This window comes from Anser brachyrhynchus (genome assembly GCF_964034855.1).
Source record: "Anser brachyrhynchus genome assembly, chromosome: 1".
Taxonomy (NCBI): domain Eukaryota; kingdom Metazoa; phylum Chordata; class Aves; order Anseriformes; family Anatidae; genus Anser; species Anser brachyrhynchus.
Window position 1 is genome coordinate 91,510,092 of NC_137694.1, and position 18,232 is coordinate 91,528,323.

The 18,232-nt window shown below is 39.2% G+C and overlaps 2 protein-coding genes and 1 long non-coding RNA gene across 11 annotated transcripts in view; all 3 read right to left on the bottom strand.

The window, feature by feature from the left end:
- Positions 1–2,454, bottom strand: part of LOC308199296 — a 122,171-nt gene extending 119,717 nt beyond the window's left edge. For all 7 annotated transcript variants that reach the window (XR_013954562.1, XR_013954563.1, XR_013954564.1 and 4 more), the window contains exon 1: positions 328–2,454. This is a non-coding gene — a long non-coding RNA (uncharacterized lncRNA). The remainder of the gene's footprint in view (positions 1–327) is intronic.
- A 539-nt stretch (positions 2,455–2,993) lies between these two features.
- LOC308198649 (uncharacterized protein C3orf38 homolog) lies at positions 2,994–9,733 on the bottom strand. The gene is made up of 3 exons (XM_080601421.1): positions 9,400–9,733; positions 7,526–7,746; positions 2,994–4,533 (listed from the first exon to the last, which is right to left on the bottom strand). Exons 1-3 carry the CDS (start codon positions 9,530–9,532, stop codon positions 3,958–3,960), a joined length of 930 nt encoding a protein of 309 aa, XP_080457547.1. The 5' UTR covers positions 9,533–9,733; the 3' UTR covers positions 2,994–3,957.
- A 2,899-nt stretch (positions 9,734–12,632) lies between these two features.
- The window catches only part of ZNF654 (zinc finger protein 654), a 34,953-nt gene continuing 29,353 nt past the window's right edge, over positions 12,633–18,232 (bottom strand). For all 3 annotated transcript variants that reach the window (XM_080598652.1, XM_080598654.1, XM_080598653.1), the window contains 2 exons: positions 15,705–18,003; positions 12,633–15,265 (listed from right to left, as the gene is read on the bottom strand). In XM_080598652.1, the coding sequence (XP_080454778.1) occupies positions 15,258–15,265; positions 15,705–18,003 (2,307 nt within the window). In that variant the 3' untranslated portion in view covers positions 12,633–15,257. The remainder of the gene's footprint in view (positions 15,266–15,704; positions 18,004–18,232) is intronic.

The following is an 18,232-nucleotide window of genomic DNA, read 5'->3' on the forward strand; positions in this document are numbered from 1 at the left end:
TTTGTCAAAAGTATGTGCAATTTGTCCAAAATAATTGGGAAGCAGAGAAAAATCCGTATTTGAAGCAAGCATTCTTCTCCTCCCGTTCTTCATACGTAACAGTCAAACCTGTCTGCTTCAATTCAGTTTGACAAGATCAAGAAATCAATCACAAGCTAAAAAAAGTTGCAGCAGGTGATGCCTAAAGAGTGGTACAAGAAAACACTGCAGTTCCCAGCAATGTCATGCCAGCAAGGCAGCAGCATTTGCACATCATATGTAATGTTTGACCTCCACATCTAATAAAATATACAGACAGGGTAAGCCTATAGCACTCTGCAAACATACCGTTTTGCTGCTGCAATCTTCTTTCATGTTTTCTAACATGAAGATTTCTTCTGCGACTAGTTAATGCAGCACATCACTCGGTAGGATACACATTTGACCATCACCATCTTTAGATTTGTTGCTGTCACAAAACAATTATATAATTTGTACTAAATCAGTTTTCAACTACAGACCACAAAACACAGCACTTGATTTATGCAAAGTGTTCCAACTGCCCAAAAAAGTCACTGAAGATGTTGCCAACAAAGTCAAATTCATACTATTTGAAAAGCATTAAATCCATGCCTACGAGGTGTACTGCATTAAGACAGTTTCCCACAGCCTGTTCTGAAAAAAACCACAACAGATAATCTGGTCAAACAACTCAGCAGCTGGTTCTCCTTCAAACATCTGCTTCCCCTCACCACCTATAGCAGCACGTACTTCAACTTCTGATCTTTTTATGGCCAGGTTGGATGAGGCTTTGAGCAACTTGGTCTAGTGCGAGGTGTCCCTGCCCATGGTATGTAGACCACAGACACAAGTCACAACTTGTTTGATACTCTGTGTAAGGTCTCCTTGTGATCTACCTTTCTTCTTTCTGTATAAGGAGAGTAAACACAGCCAAACCTACACAGCATAACCTGCAGTAAGGTCTGCATAACCACAGAGGTTCTGCTCATACATTGCTTTAGCAAGCAAGCTTCCTACTTTAGAGACAAAAAAATTAGATCAGTCTGGTGTGGCTGACTACAACAGACAGCTATGATTTCCATTGTTGAACAATTATATAATCCAGCAAGGTTTGCATGCTTTGTTGCAAGCCAGTGTTTTGCCTATCATCACATTACTGTTCGGAGACAGATCTAGGAAATGTTAATTTAGCAGCATTTCAGTTTAAGTTGTAGTGATAGACATAAGAAAATGTTACTGAAAATATTTCTTGAGCCTTGACTAAATAGTGATACACGGGAAAACTGATGAATACAGTTTTAAAGAACCTTCATTTAGTTTTTCTGATTCTTCTAAATGCAACTAAAACGGTCACTGGCTCCCAAAGGCAAACCAGCTGTAAAAGTTACTTCATCACTGAACAACAGCATCTGGAGCACATGACAAAATCACCTAGATAAATATTTCAAGTAAAGGTCTTCAGCTGTACTCCATTTACAGAAGTCCTTATTCCTTAAAGTCCAGGTTAAAGTAAAAGTAGCTGCTCAAATTTACCTGCAGTTAGTGGTTTCTACGCTTAAAAAGAATTCTGAACTCTCACTAAGGACATGAATGTAAATAATAATCAGAAAAGTACCTGTGACATCCTGCTATGCAGCAGCACAACCGTGACCTGACAACTCTCCCGGGGCATGAAACAAGCATGCTTCTACGCACACGAAACCTGAAGGAGCAAATGCAGCATCACCTCTCCGTCTGCCGTACGACCTGAGGTGGTGAGGCTGTAAAGAGCAGACTCTTATCTGGTCTAAGTGATTTAAGGCAGCAACCTGGGATAACCGCTGCTATCTAGATGTTGTTTATGCGGGTTCTTACCAGCCTGATCAACACCAGAAGAGCAGCAACAGCACTACCAGGTCTCACCAGTGAATTACACAGCACCTACTCCACCTCCCCAACAGAACAGGAATTTACAGACAGTGGTCACAAGGCTGTGACAGTACAACCCAAAACTTTTTGCATCCTATGGGTACGAGAACTGAAAGAGTAAGAAAAAGTTCATTAGCAACAAGCTTTAGTAAAAAGCTGATTGAGCACAATTCTCCGCACATTCATTACTTCAAAGTAACCAAGAATGAACATTTTGAATGTAAGAATCAACTAAGGCTGGTGTTTGATCACTTGTTTAATTCCAGAGAAGTTCAGGGTGGCACCACAAAACAAAATTCTCATCCGTGTTCCTTGTGCTGGCACTAGCACCCATGTGGCCAGCCTTGTTACGGAGCTCATCAGCCAGAAGAGTTTCCAAGGATGTTAATTTCCCCTGGGATCAGTCCCCACTCCCTCTCGTTCAGAGTTAGCACTGTCGTTAATGCTGATACAAGGATGCAAGGACACATCTGAACAGAGGAAGGGGACAGCCCACACCAAATCAACTTGCAGGAATAACACTACACCCTTAGGCGTGTTCAGATTTAACACTCAACACACGAAGCAACTGCTTCTTCCGATATTTTAAATGTAGGTTGATGTTTATTTATTATTAACTAGTAGCTGACGAAGTCATACCTCAATTGTATATTGAGAAAGCACATTCCAACACACAGTATTTGAACTTTTGCTTAGAAATCATTATAGTTTTTTTTGTTTGTTTGTTTGTTTGCTAAAGAGAACTTTAGAATCAGACTGTTCGTAAAACAGTTTGGGGTACTTCCTGGTATATCATGTACCTGAACTTTCTTGTTTCCCTCCTCATCCACACAGAATTTTACCATTTGTCTTGATGTGTTTGTCAGAAAAACAAAAGAACTCTTCCCATGTTACAAGGAACGTTTCCCTTTTCACTACTTGTACTGGTGAAGCTACAAAATTAAAACAAAATTCCCAAGCAATCCAAGCAAAATGTTAGAGAAGGATTTTTTATCTGGTTTTACCATTAATAACTTATAATAATAAAAAAAAAGAACTGTAAAAAGTAGTCACGTTCTACAATGCTAATTATTAATGCTAGGAAGTGGTATTTGGATTATTTATTTATATCACCTCTTGTTGTAAATTCCCACCGTTAACAAATTGACTTCTAGTCAAGGTAATAAAGCATCCAGGAGTAGACAAAGCTCCTATCTTGAGAAAATATACAAAAATCACAATTATTATATTAATCTCTGTTGTATGTATATACAAAATAATTATCACAGCATTTGGTTCAGACAGTGTTGTTGTAAGTCACGGAATCAACTATTTGATCCAAGAGAGTCAGTGCTAGAAATGGAATACTAGAAAACCATCTCAAAGCTGGAATTGTAAAGTAAGAGAAAGGAAAGCTTTTAACTTAAACAGAACAGAATTAAACAATGCTAACTTCCCTGCATCGTCCCATTAAATTACTACTACTGGTTAGTGAAGAAACCACGTTCAGAACATAAAAGGCAGCAATGTCCATTCACAGTATTTTGCGTGTTCCCTCCAAAAACTCCCAAAAGAGCAGATGGTTTTCTCGGGACTTTCAGAAGACATTAGACTTTTTAGACATTCACCAGGCCCAATTTCAAAAGGCCAGAAGCAATGACTTTCTGTTACAACTCAGGAGTTTAAACTGGTTTCCCGAGGAGAAGCAATCTACAACTTGTGAGCTCCAGGTCATCCAGATCATTATACACTGCAGCTTTCCCATATTCAAATGTAACCCATGTTCTGTAAGCAAGAATAACCAAAGTCATTTCATTCCTAACTTAAGTGAGTAGTAACCTAAAGTAATCTCAAGTAATATTTTGAAAAGTTTGTTGGCTGTTGGAAAGGTGCCTGAAAGCATCACCTGTATAAATACTTCAGACTCTTCATCTGTGTTTGTCATCAGGCAAATCTGACTCAAGAAAGAGACAACATTGCATGGCTGCAATCATTTCAATATTCAACCACGCACAAGTGCTGTAGGCTCCCCACCCCCACCCCCCAGTCCCTCAGTTGTGGAAGAACTGCTCAGAATTTATGAGGTTCAAACACAGCCAGTTCTTTCCCATCATACAGCTCCTGCAGTTGGTTTGACTCGTATTTTATGGAGGGTTTTTCAATTTGCACTCCAGGCTCCAGAGCATTCTGTCCAACGATTTTAAGACTCACAATTTTTATTTTCCAGGTATTCCCCCTGATCGGACAACTAATGAGTCCAAAAATTTGTTCAAAGATGCCCAAACAAACATTGCCTCTATGTACCGTGCCAGCCACTGCTACCAGTACTAACCCATGCCGAGACATGACACATTTCAGTCCATCAGCATTCAAATTGGGGTTGAACAGAAGATATTCTTCTTTAACCAACGAGAGCAGACGAAGGCTCACCATTTCTGCACCAACATATTCTTCCATGTTTTTTTCTAACGTGTTGTAACAGAACTTCAGTTTGGCATCCTCCCAGAAATGCTGTGGTCCCCATTTTTCTTCAGATTTAACTCCCAAAGGATGTTGAGAATTCAGGAGTTCAAAGAACCATTGGCAGAATTCTTCTCCTAGATAATGAACATCATCTTGTGGTGACTTGGATCTCTCTTCATGACTCTGCAATCAAGAAGATTTTTTTTCTTAGAACTATTTAGCCTTAACATGTGAGTTCATCAGTTAGAACAGCCTAAAATTCATTTAAATTCTTCTTTTAAACATTCTATGTCTCCTTCAAATGTTCTGAGACGGAAAGGAAGAAAAACAATGCAGTAAAATCTCATTGTATTTTTAAGATCATAATTATCTAACAACTAGAGAATCAGAGTAGGTTCTTTGAAATACAGTTAGAACAGTCCTTCAGTTTCATCTTGGTCTGCAATTATAATCTCAGAGGCAAATCCTGGTTCTCCCCCTTTGGCAGGGGAAGTATTTTTAAACAATTTCTGTGAGACCAGAATTCTCACACTGAGAGAAAATTTTTCTGTGTAAAAAGTACACTGGCCTTCACATTTCCAAAAGAAGTTACAGAAAAAGAAGGATACAGAGCCATACTTAAAAGTTAATCTCATATTAAAGGATACCAATTCAATATGAAGTGCCTACAAATTAGCAAGTATGCTTTTTTTTTCCCCCTCTTTTATCTTGCCTTCAGTCTCTTCTTTTCTCCTACCTTTTAAGCTTGCAAATTGTGGCGTACTCTGCACCTTCATACAGCCGATAAGAACAAAAAGTACTTACAGGGAAATCACCTTTTGAATCGGCCACCTAACACCTGAAACTGACAGAATACTTCTGATTCATGGGGTATTTCAGCCATGACGGCATAATACGCTAACAAAACATACAACCAATCCAAGCAGAACTGAAATTCAAAGGATTAATGCATTCCAGAACTTTCTCACCAGATCACATGCCTGAATTCAGCATTTACTGTGTGCCAGTAAAACTGCCGAAATCATCCAAAAGATGACGTTTGTAGCCTTCAGCCTATTTCTAATACAAGAAGGCCGGAATTCAACTAAGAGTGATGGGTGTAAAATTTTGAAGCCAAATGCACAGCAAGTAGCACAAACAAGCATCAGTTAGGAACCAACGATCATGTTACTTAAATCCATACAAAAGAGGGTGGCCAATCAGTCCAAGAGTTATATCAATAAATATGAACTGCATAATGTATTTTTTAAACACTATTATGGATCAAGCTAAAAAAAGTCTACTCCTTGCAGTCCTTCTTGTTATGTCTACATCCCCATGTAGAGGAACAGCAAAAATTAGGCATAAACTGTCAGGAAACTAATCGCTTTGCAATTAAATATTTAAGAAAGGTTTTTAAGTCGGTTATAAAAACACATTTGGTTTAGAAGACACTTCTTTCCAAAGGAAGCGTCACTGTAACAAAGGCACAAATCAGGTGCTCAAGTGTTGGTCTTTTTAATTTCTACACGTATGTAGTTCACTTATCCTCTGTTTTTTGTTTGTTTGTTTACAATCGGAATCACTTTTTACTCAAGAGAAATCACTCAAACTTTCCAGTGGAGGTCATGTGTCTCTACAACTGGAAGGTGAAAAGGTTTTTGAACAAAAACTAAATGTACAGTTGTTTTGATCAAAACCTATTCCTAGAATTAAGTATGAAAAGTTGGGAGGCTTCTATACGGAAATTCTGCAGTTGTTCAAAAGCAAGCTTTAATTAATTCCTAATTCTGTTATGTAGGTTGCTGCTACCTGTGTCTTCAAAATGGTGAGGGTCACAAGAATTAAGAGAAAACAAAGACAAAGTAAGATGTATATTATAAGTAAAACAGCTGAATTTAAACAATTAAAATTAAATTAAATTTAATACATTAAATAAATAACAAATTTAATAAATTAAATTTAATTTAATAAATTAAAATGAATTAAAAACAGCTGTCTTTAAGTACTTTGGAGAATTTAATTTACTTACCTTCAATCACAAAACTTCACCATTGGTGAGTAATTAGAAAGTGTTCTTGCAAGAGCATTTTTTTTTCCAAACACGCAGACAAATTATTGTTTTAAAAGCAATTCTCAGCTAAAACATAATTTAAATCAGTTAATCCCTCAGAGAGAGAGAGCTGCATTAAACTATCAGCAGCTACAGAGCGCCAGCAGTCCAGCTGGTGGGGCTGTTGCCCATTATGTCTCTGGCATACAATAGCTGAAAGAGGAAGGCTATTTAGAACTTCATGGTAAAGATCCAGGAATAATAAAATGCTCAAAGTTCATTACACCACAGCGATTTTGCTGCATGTCATTATTTTGAGCTTCAAAATAACCTGTAATAGCCAAAACATACTTAGTTTCACAACATTAAGTGTTACTAAGATCAAGTAAAAAATGACATGGAGCTGGCACTGCTACAGACTTTACATTTCAACGACATGAAAATCCTCAAAAATTTATTCTGCACCCTATTAACTGCAAGACATAAGGAGCAGAGCTTACAGACAGAGCTATTTTGATTGCATTGTCTACAGAAATGGACCAAGGGCCCTTCCAAAGAAAGCAGTTTTCTCTCTGTTCCCTCCCTCCCCCACGGCATTTTAGACCCCGCTGCCAGATCTTTCACCCAGCGATCTGCTCCTGATAGCGTCTCTTTGCTCCACACCGGGATGCGCCCCGCTGATGGTACCGATGGTACCTGGCGCGGCTGGGCGAAGACTGAAAATCCCAGGCCCATCATAAAATTTCTGAGAACATCCATCGCATTGAAAACTGACAAGGGACTATGCAGGACTTCCGTACCATTTACATTGGTTTTAGTTGTCCTCAAATCCACAGAATTATCTGTCAATACACCCCATTCCAGTACAATTTAAAAATTAAAAGTGTGAAGACTTCACATTGAGTTCAAATGCATTAATATGCTTTGCAAGACAGAGCAGAAGACTATGCTCTGCAAGCAACGTGCTTGCCCAGACACCTATAAATGGTGTAATTAAACAAAAATAAAAAACAGGAAAAGAGATTCAGTATCTTTTTAAGCACATGAAAAGCCTCCTTCTGGACATAGATTACAACATTTACACTAGTTATTCTGCAAAAGCCAAGCTAAGCATCCACGGGTCTTTCAGAAAGTAGCACTCACCTCTGCGTGTGTTTTTCTCTCCCCTGACTCCAAGTCATTCGACGGGAGCTTCCCGTCCCAGTACTGCTTTACATAAGCAATGAGTTGATGTTTCTCAGAGGAAGGAGGCACTGCGATTCCTTGTACTGCCAAATATTTAAAAATTGTTTCTCGATAGACTTTTCTTCGTTTCAAAAGTTCTTCTACGTTTTGGCTGTAAACCAAAATGGCACTAATGGCTTCTGCAAGGGAAGAAAAGGAAGTTAACAGTTACTTCTCTCACCAACAAACTGCAAACCTCTGCTATTTCTTCTGCTCCTGAACAGCACCTACTAACAAAACACAACCCTAAGTGAAATGCAAATGGTTACACATAGATTTTTAAACTGAAATCTTAAATAACTAGTTGTAAGTCACATTAGACACAGTATACAGCTGAAGCCTTCCAAACATGTTTAAGAACCAGTGGTGTTTTTACTGAAGAGCTAGCTACCTTATAATCCCTACTACCAGAATCAAGGACTGTTTGGAACCATGTATTATATGAGTTTGATGAAAAGGATGCACCTTTTTCTTCCAAATGAAATTATGAATATTCTTCAAGTAGGCTGAGATTTTCAGGTTCTTTAGAAACTCCAAGTGCCTCCAGAAGTATAAGGATTCTTGTACACAATGCATTTCACTCATAATTCCAGAGAGACAACTAGCCTTCACTTCAAAATAAGTTGATTTGACTGTAACATGAAACTATCTAGGGCTTCCAGCTGCCATACAGCACCTTCACTAACAGAAGCTAAATTTAATTTCTTTCTCCATTTGAAGAGCTCTGGAATATTTTTTAATAAACCATCTACCTGTCTTCTTGAAGGCAAGATTACACAGAGGAAGAAGAACCAGTCAAATGTTATTGTTCTTCTGAGTACGGAATTTGAATCTTAGTTTCTGTATCAAATGGGTAGTTTATGTGATCTGGCCAGAAAACATTGCTATTTTGAAGAATGTGCCAGTATTCAGATGTTTTCCGGGAACAGAAAATTAAAAGAAATGTGGAGAGGTAACCTCTGATTTCTCACATGCTGAACAACAATTCTAGCACAAGAAGTTCACAGTTTTTTAGACAATGCTTAATTGTTTGTGAAAAGGAGGTTCCCTCTGCGCTCCTGAAGGATGATGGAAATGGAATCGAATCTGTTCTACCTCTGTACTAATCATATTTATAATCTCAGGTTCATAAGAAACATCACACTTAATAATACAACGATGGTGCACTGAAATGTAACTTTCAGAAATGTCCAGCTGTGAGACTCCGTAGCAAAATTAGGAAGACAAGCTGACATTCAGTTTTAAGGTAGTTGTGGCAGCCAGTTCTCACCTAAACTGAAGTGAGACAATTAACATCACATATATTAAAACTACATAAATGTGAAAAGGCTACGAGCTGAAGTACAGAATTATTTTGTCTTTTATTTTACCCTATAACAACTACAGAAGTAGATAAAACGTGAGGAAAAAAACTACTGGCATGTGAACTTTTGAAGAAACACGTTTGGCAAATCTTACTGGTTTGAGTTACACCGCAAAAGAAACACACGCAAGGTTTTTGGATGAGCACGTTACAGGGCACCGCACTGAGCAGCCTTCAAGTGACGCACACACAGATTTCACTTTCGTGAATTAGATCTGAACATCAGGCTCCCAGGCGCAAACAGAGCACGGCCGCAGCCAGCCCCGGCGCTGCCCCTGCGGACCTCTTCCCACCGGAGGAGAAAGCAGGCAGGGCCAGGCCCGAAGCGGCCGGCCGGAGGGGCACGGAGGGCCGCAACCCGCCGGCGCCCAGGTCCACCCCCCCACACCCCCCCCCCACCGCCGCCGGCCCGGGCAGGGGCTGCGGGCACCTTGGCGGTTCTCCGGGTGGACCAGGCGGTTGGTGATGGTGTCCGTCAGCGCCATCAGCTCCTCGGTGCCGAGCAGCTCGAGCAGCTGGCGGCACCCGGCCTGCTCCCGCTCGCTCAGCCCCGCCGAGGCCATGGCCAGGCCCGGCCCGCACCAGGCCCCGCCGCCGCCGCCGCCCCGGCTCGGGCCCTTAGCGACGGCGGGCCCTAGCGACGGCCGCTTCCGGTACGGCGCCCCACGCCGTCCCCCAGCGCCGCCCCGGCCGCTGGCCCCTAGGCGCCGGGTGGAAACAACGGCTGGCACTCGAGTTCCGCCCGGCAGCACCGCGAGCCTTCCGCTGAGCAGATAGCTGAGCCCATTAACTTACTCCTGCCCGAAATATTAGCGTGCCAAAGGAATTAAAACAAAATCCATTAACACTGACAGCTTGTACACTACCACACGCGGCAATGAATTTACCAAGTACCTTATACATACATGGTATATACATTCCCATTTTGGTAAACATTTCACCTGCAATGTGCACGTGCCATAGTACTGCAGATTTGAGAACCTTTGCCCTTATGCCAAACTTTTTTTTTTTTTTTTTTGGCAAGGGCCTTGTCAAGATTAGACAACATAGAAAATTAAAGCAAGTTTGCAGTCAAGGTTACACAGAAGTCACCGTTTTGCAGAGGACAGTCATAACCTGACATCAAAACCCACAAAGAATTTACAGGACAGTGAATAATAAACAAGCCAGCATTTCCAGAGGACAGTTCTGAACTTTTCTGAAGCTGAAGAAAAAGCGACTAGGCTGCCTATATCTCTGGACTACAGCATTCAATGGAAGAGACAACACAGCAACAGAAAGGCATGCATCGCACCAGAAGTTACCAACCCCATTAGCAGCAGCGTTACCAGAAGCAAACAAGCTCATGAACAGCAGCAGCTGAGCCTCAGCTCTGTATATTCCCACCAAGCAGCCCTCTCAAGAGGCATTTGGTGCATGTAGCACAGAGCCACTGAAGAATTTTAACCGTTTTATGATGGAGGAAAACAGACAACTCAAAGCAGAGATCTTTGCACTGGCACAATAGCTGAGGGGTTAACCCCTTCAGCATTCTGAGGCCACTGTCCACCAAGGGACGATGTTGTCCCCTTGACACCACAATAAAATGAACACTGGTCCGCAGATTTCTTCAAACACCACATGCAGATTTCCTTTGCAAGCTTTAATATATTCCTCCCGAGCTTTACTACTTCCATCTGTCATGCCAACCTTACACTATTCTCTACATAGACATTAACGCACGCTAAGTGGGTGACCCCTCTCCCACCAGGTCAGAAACTTCAAAAACCAGTCCTCCTTCCTGGAGATCCTAAGCCAATTACTCAACAGGCTCCCATTTGCCCATGCATCCTGACTGATTCCCTGCCAGGGTGCATCAGGCAGACAATACATGATACCTGTAAATTACTTATATGCACTAGTTCATTCCTGTTCCCCATGTATTTAGTTGACTAAATAAACCTTCTTGAAGGTCATCAGGCCCAGTCAAACCCAAGAAGTGGGTTGCTTCGTGTCTAATATGGTTCAACCACTGATTGAAGCTTTTTCTGCAGTAGCATGCCTTTCAGACTGATGACCAGAAACAGCTAATCCTCTCCCTCTCACACAGACATGCTTCCCTCTTCAGCAATTAGCAGTTTTAAAGAACTTGTAATACTGTGACTTCTTGAAGACTTATTTAAATAAATAGTGACTTAGAGATCCCCATCTTCCCAGAACCAGTAGTCTGTTTTAATTTCCTTGGTCATCTTTGATATTCTTGGAAATTCTTGAATAGACCTAGTCTATTAAAATCTGAATACCTGCGCACCTGGAACAACAAGAGCTGGCAGCTTCAAACAGGTGATAAGCAATTACACACACATTACACAGTAACTTAGAAACATTGCAGCAGTATTTTCAGAGTGATTCCCCAAAGGACAAGATCAATTTCTATCAACAACAAAGACAATGTTTTATTGAACAAACCTATGTACAGTACAAAAAAGTTTTTAAAATGAAACACTACCGTTGATTTATTGCAGTTTGATGGCTCAGTTTTAATTTGTACTCTTATATAAAATGCAAAGTAAAATAATTTAACATTCAACAAGGAAGCACAAATTTCCTTTCTTGCTGAACCTGTAACAGCTTTTACAAATTAACAGAGTCCCAAAATGCATATGCTGCATTTAATCAGAAAGGTGTTATACAGTACCAAATAAATTAAGAAAATAGTAACACTACCACCCTCTTTGAGTCTTTTGTCCATACCACTGGTGTTAAACAACAAAAGAAATGAGTACAGCTGAACCTCCAATGTGATATTAAAAATCACAAAGTTTAATGTTATAAATTATCCAAACTATACAATTTATATAGTTTCAATGAATATGGCTAAATAACCAAAGTACCAGTGACCTTTCCCACACAGATATGACCACTTTCAATTTTTATTTTTTCCATTAAAGGTGCCTACCAAGCGGCAACTCCTTGAAAATTTGAACTGGCATGATCTCTGCAGTGAACTGTAACCAGGTTAGAATAGACGATCTTAAAAGGAAGGTTTAAATCCGAGTTAAAGCCACCTGAACGAACATTGTTAAAATATAATTATCAGCAATGAAAACGCACAAACTTTGATCCAGCAAAGCTCCCACGTTCATATGTAACTTCAGGTGACTTTAAGAAATTTGCATGCTTACATTACACATGTACTTCAGTGTTTATTGAATCAAAGTGATATATCCCGATGAATTATTTCCCATTATATCACAATGCTTAATGGCTGGGACAAAACCTTTCGATTCTGGACTTGGAACCTTTTTTCAGCCCTAAAAGTTGCAGGCTTAGTAATAGGATACTCAACATCCTAAGGAATCCTAAAAAAGCATGTAGAATTATCCCACACACATTTAAAGTATCTTTCTGCTCCTAATTAAAGTTGCTTTATACCGCACCTATCTGAGAATACCAACAGGTATTCGAGAACAGTTTAAAGAAAATACAGTGTCTTTTGAAGTAAAATCATTACTCAAAACAAAAGTGTTACAACCCCCTTGCTACTTCAAGTCAATTTAATGTACTTTTGATAGGCGTTAGGTGACCTAATATTCACCTACATTAGAACTCAGTCTTCCAGATCTCAAGTGTGTATTCAGAACACGTGGTATAAACAAATGGTGGTGTCCAAGAAAAGCATTTTTGAACAAAAATGAGTTTAATACAGGTACAAAAAAATTATGGTCACAGTTTATGCACATACATAGATGCATTTATCTACACACTTTAAACCAAAAGAAAAAAACACAAGTCTTAATCATGTTTTTAAAGCATCTTCAAATACATGGAGCTCCAAGAAAAGGTAAAAAGCACCAAAGATTAAAGGTACACTTAAAAGACTTTACACAAACATTTGTCATATCTTACTCAATGAGTTCTCAGATTTTTAAAGCCATAATACTTTATAATTGTCTTTTTTTTTTTTCCCAAATATACCTAAGCAAATTTAACTGATTAGCAATGTTAAGCAAAGAAAGGGGAACCTGGGAACATTCAAGAAGGTAATTGGGTCCTTAAAAACTACGTGGTAATTTGAAGTAAGAAAAAACGTCAAAGTGCATTTGGCTGAGACGGTCCCCCTTATGTTGAAAAATTTTTAATGTATTTATATATGTAAATATTTATATATAGTGTGTATGCAATATATATGAATGATGCATTTAAATCACTTCTGCAACTGCAAAAAAAATTCTTTGGTGCCTCAAATGTCATAAAGATCTCTCAAAGTGGGCCAGCCATTGGTATTAATGTAATGTACACATACCTGTGATCATAATTTTATAACCTTTTATGTTAATCCAACTCAAAATTAAGGCAAAAAATTTCTAGAATTTAGAAAAAGCGTGATTTTGAATTTGCATTTTTACCTCTCAGGAGAGGAAAAGGAAGCAGAATTAATGCAAATATCTGTAATTTCACAGAGAATTATTAGCAGAGGCATTACTGAACTATTAAGTTCCAGAACTATTTAACAGCCTATTTTACAATGAAACCCTTAGGTTTACAAGTGTGAGCCATTGCTACAATGAACAGATCTTCTATTTATGCCTTGATTTTTTACTTTTTTATTTTGAATTTTTGTGTATCTGTTGATTTAAGCAAGTTGATCATCCTACTACGCCATCCATACATTGAGATGAACTAGTCAGTAAGCAAACCAGCTGAGCAGGAACAGTTGGTCTTTGCTGTCCTACATTTCTGTGATGACTCCATCCATACACACCATTTTTCATCATTAGACTTTGTGGCTACAATCACATGAAAATTTTCACCTAATGACACATAACAGGATCTCAAAAAACTTTTTATGGTAGCAAGGCAGAATAAGATAAGTTATTAGAGGATAAATTAGCACAGTAATTAAACAGGGTGCATGTTTGCCACAACTCTGTTTGGGGCATGAAAATCAAGAACTACAACAGCATCTTTTTGGTTTCCAAATATCCTGTCTTTCAATGAGATGTATAGAAGAGAAAGACTCAAATTTCTTATCTTCACAACATCCTTCCAATTATTTTTATGAACAGTCAGTTGCTGGATAAAGTGCTTAACATTGAAGTAAGTCCTTCACTAACTTCTGGGAAAGCTTATCTTTTCAAGAGATGCTGCTAGATAGGGTTGTACTATGTCTTAAGGCTGAGTTGATAAGTTTTCTCCCTCCCTTGAGACAGTAAATAATTTGTTACAGTACTGAGCTGTCACCAGTCACCACTACGTAATACGACGTGTGGAAACAGGCTCTTCCAGATCTTTTCTAACTTGACATGCATGCTCTGGTTTTGTCTGTCTTCATTATTTCCCCTTTATTATAAAAGAAGCCTTCTGAAGTTCTTTTCAATCATACCAACAGCTGAAAGGACCTCCGTATTTGTATAAAATCAATTTAACTCTGCCCTGTAGTGCATGTCTACCCCCTGCCCATTCTGCATTTTTTCTCAGTCTGCTTCTGGTAATATCCACACAACTTTTGCATGTACTGCTTGTATTAGTCTTCCTGCACCTAAAACAGATGTTATACGGGACATTCAACGTGTACTGTAACCATAGCCCTGAAAAGGGCTTCTCTTGCATGCATCTGATTTCCACTGTGCAGAACTTACTTAATATCACATCAATGCACTTTTTCTTTGCATGCTCTGTACTTCAAAATTTTTTTGTTATTTATTGTTGTCGGTTTTGATATGAGAGCCTTCCATCCGTCTTAGATTTCTTTCTACATTCTTCCTCTGAAAAAACACTGTTTGGTTCCTGTATACATTTATCTGTTTCATCATGAAGTGACACCTTCTTGAAAGACTCCTTCCAAGCTGTGTGGATGGACAGCCTTTAATCATACTTTTTTATACTTTTTTTTTCTTTAAAACTACAGCAGCTTGAAGAACCAGCTGTTTTTATTTCCATAAGGCAATTACTACCCTCTGCTTTCTCTGCCTGCTCAGCTGTATGCATTGTTTTCTTTATACCTTTGTGCTAGAAAGACTGTGCCGCAAAGCTCCAATTATGCATTTGAAATGGATGTGGCTTTTTGGATAACTGGTACTTTGGGGATTTCGTAGCAACCTTTCTGGACTCAAAAACTGCAGAGCTCCTATTATTCCTCTGTGAGTTCTGTCTAGAAAATGTGCTTTGTCTTTATCAAGGTCATGTTTTTCTTTAGTAATTTGAGACTGCTTTATGATTTAAGGCCAACTGGGAAACAAACTGCTGCTTCTTCATGTAGTGTTCTGACACCACTCCTTGTTTGATACATTTTCCCACAATGTTGAATCAGGCACCTGTGAAATAAAATGCATAGGTTAGTCTTCATTTTGTTCCCAATGTAAATCATTCTTCCTTTTGGAACACTGCCCACATGTTCCAACGTGTAGTTTCTAACACACAGAGACAGACAGGCTGAAATACTCTTCTCTGTTTTATAAGAATTCTTTCCCTTAGAGCTGCCCACCAATTTTCACCACCTCTTGCTTATTCTAAACAGCATGTCTAATTTGAACTTCCAAGTTAGTGCAATATTGTGTTCCAATGTTTAGGTCCCTATTGATTTCAGTGACCCTCCTCTCTTTAAATTCTAGCATACTGCAATTGCTCAGAAGTTGTATGTGTCCTATCTGGCCTATCAGTTTGCCTGTTTTCAAGGACCACTATCTGGTCAGTATTTGCCTCCAAACCAACCAACCAACCCACCCACCCACCCAGAAGGACTAGAAGACTTACTTTCATCATCTGAATCGAATCCAAAGAGCGTCTGACACTTCTTTTGTGCAAGGTGAGCCTCAAGTGCTTCTGAATTACAGTAGATGGTCAAGCAGTTGCCACATCTAAATCTTTCTGTTGATTTGCTACAAAATTTGTCTTGTTCAGAGTGAGCATCTACTTTATCAGTCAAAATTTTTCTACGTTTTGGCATACTAATGTATCGTTCATCAAGGTAACTTGGAGGCAAGGGTCTAACATATGGTTTTGTTAAGATGACACCATATGAAGTATTCTCTGTCTGATTTGGTTTAGAAGGTAATTGTGAGGCAGCAGCATTATTCTGTGGTATATCGTGACAGTTCTGTAAAACAGGTAACACCGACCCATTCTCTGTCCTTGTTTCATCTGCCACTCTGTCCAAAGGTGTTTCTGATGACTTTGATGATGTCTGATCCGGGTCGCTGTGCCCATTGACTAGTTGGTCACTGACAGCATTACAGTTCTCAGGATTTGGCTGTAACACAGGTGTCTTTTGGTCTATCAAAACTGTAGCACTCCCCTCAGATGAACTTTCACTTCCGTTCTGAATTACATTGTTTGCTTTTTTCTCTACACTTTGAATGTATGTCTTTGGTTCTGTAGAATCCTTCCTTGCCTTCCAAGTTGGAATTGGTAAATCTACGGTTTCTTTTTCATTAATGGATTCGTCATCATCTTGGTAGCTACAAAGTTCTGAAGGGTCATCTGAAGAATCTTTTTCACTTGCGTCTTCTGAGCATTCTGGAGTTTTATTTAAATAATGTTGAGCCTCGTGTTCATACAGCAAAGGGAGCTCCTCAAATAGCTCACAGCACTCTGCAAAATTACACTGAGCTTTAAAAACATTATGACTTTTTGTATGCTCTGCAAGCTCAGTTGATAGTTTAAATCTCTGATTACAATTAAAGTGTAAACAAAAGTAAACATTTGGATACACGTGTCTCTTCAGGTGGTCTATAAAATGTTGGGAATCAGCAAATTTTCTCTGACAGAACCGACATTTGCCTTTATTCCATTTCATTATGTGTTGCTGCACCTTCAAATCAGTTGGATGAGCTTTTCTTGCGTGTTTATTGAGGAATCTTATCTTTTTAAACACTCTAGCACAACCATTAGCAGGGCACTTAAAGCTTCCTTCTTGATCCATAGCATCAATGTCTTTTTGAGGACAAAAAGCTCCATTCACTTTATGTAGAATAGGTGACTCTTTACTGGAGCTCTCATCATCTTCAGGCAAACTTTCTGTACTTAAAGCATCGGGAATATTATTAAAACAGCTGTCGCAACTACTGTTTTCTGTAACATCATCCTGGTCACTTAGATGGTTTTCTACTGCATCAAATACCTGTTCAACATTCTCCTCTTCTGCAACTGCACTTGGAGCTATTGCAATCTCTGGTTCCTCTTCTTTAGAAACACCAGAATTCCCATTTTCAAGAGAGAGAGAAACATCAGAACATTCTAGTTCATTTAAAACAGGGGCCTGCTGATCAGCCGCAAGAACTGCAGCAAGATGTTGCCTTTCTATCTTTCTGACATGATTCTTTAAGTGCTTCAGCATGAGTCCCTTTTGCCTGAACTTTCTGGTGCAAAGTACACAGGAAAAACTGCCCTTTTTTTGGTGAGCTTGTGCATGTCTCACAATGTGATCACCAAGGAATTCCTTGTTGCATATCACACAGCGGTGGCTTGGTACAGTATTATCCAACATTTTAGATGCCTCTGGAGCTTCATGGTTCTTTTTGGCATTACCTTTGGACTGGGCTTCAGACAGGTCTTCACAGTCAAGCTCCCCATTGCTTACATCTGCTGGACAGACATGCTCCTCACTCAGAGCCCTGTACTCTGTTAGCTTTTCTACATTTGCAGTAGAGTTTTCCAGTGTACTTTCACTTAAGCCAACAAAGGCTTTATCCCCCAATAATGCTAAACAATTCTGCTTGATCATCAAGAAATTCCAAAACTCAGGATCAAAAAACAGACCTTTTTTCAAAATTGGAAGCAATTCAAAACGCACACGGTTTTGAACAGAACTAGTGCATTCATTGTATTCTTCATCCGCACATTTATATAAATGTTCAACAGTGTAGTAAGATTCCAAGGTGCGTTCAAGAAAAAAGATTGAAAGCGCACAGATTCTGAGGATCTCCAAGTCATTTGGCAGGAAGTGAGCAATTGCTTTGTAAATAAGACTTTTCATACTGGGATCTTCACGGAGGTCCAACTGCAGGGCACATCCACATATCTCAACGCATATCTGAAGACCATCCTCACCGACCTGCAGAAAGGAAGTTACAGTATACAGTACTGTATAAAGTTATTTTCCTTATGGGATTATAGAAGTCTACAGCTTGGAAGTCAAAAAAAATCTGAAGGTAGGAGGGGGGGCTGACAAGCTAGTATAAACAGTGCCCAAACATCAATATCCCATGTATTTACATTTGTCTACTTGCAAAATACTTAGGATTTCAGAAAGCGTGCTACTTGTAAACATTATTTGAAGTCAT

Excerpts from the sequence above, each read along its gene's own strand:
- LOC308198649 (XM_080601421.1), bottom strand. The coding sequence starts at position 9,532 with ATGGCCTCGGCGGGGCTGAGCGAGCGGGAGCAGGCCGGGTGCCGCCAG. Across the intron at positions 7,747-9,399 it reads CCACCCGGAGAACCGCCAAG|AAGCCATTAGTGCCATTTTG; the intron begins GTGCCCGCAGCC and ends CTTCCCTTGCAG. Across the intron at positions 4,534-7,525 it reads AGAGAAAAACACACGCAGAG|AGTCATGAAGAGAGATCCAA; the intron begins GTGAGTGCTACT and ends TCTTGATTGCAG.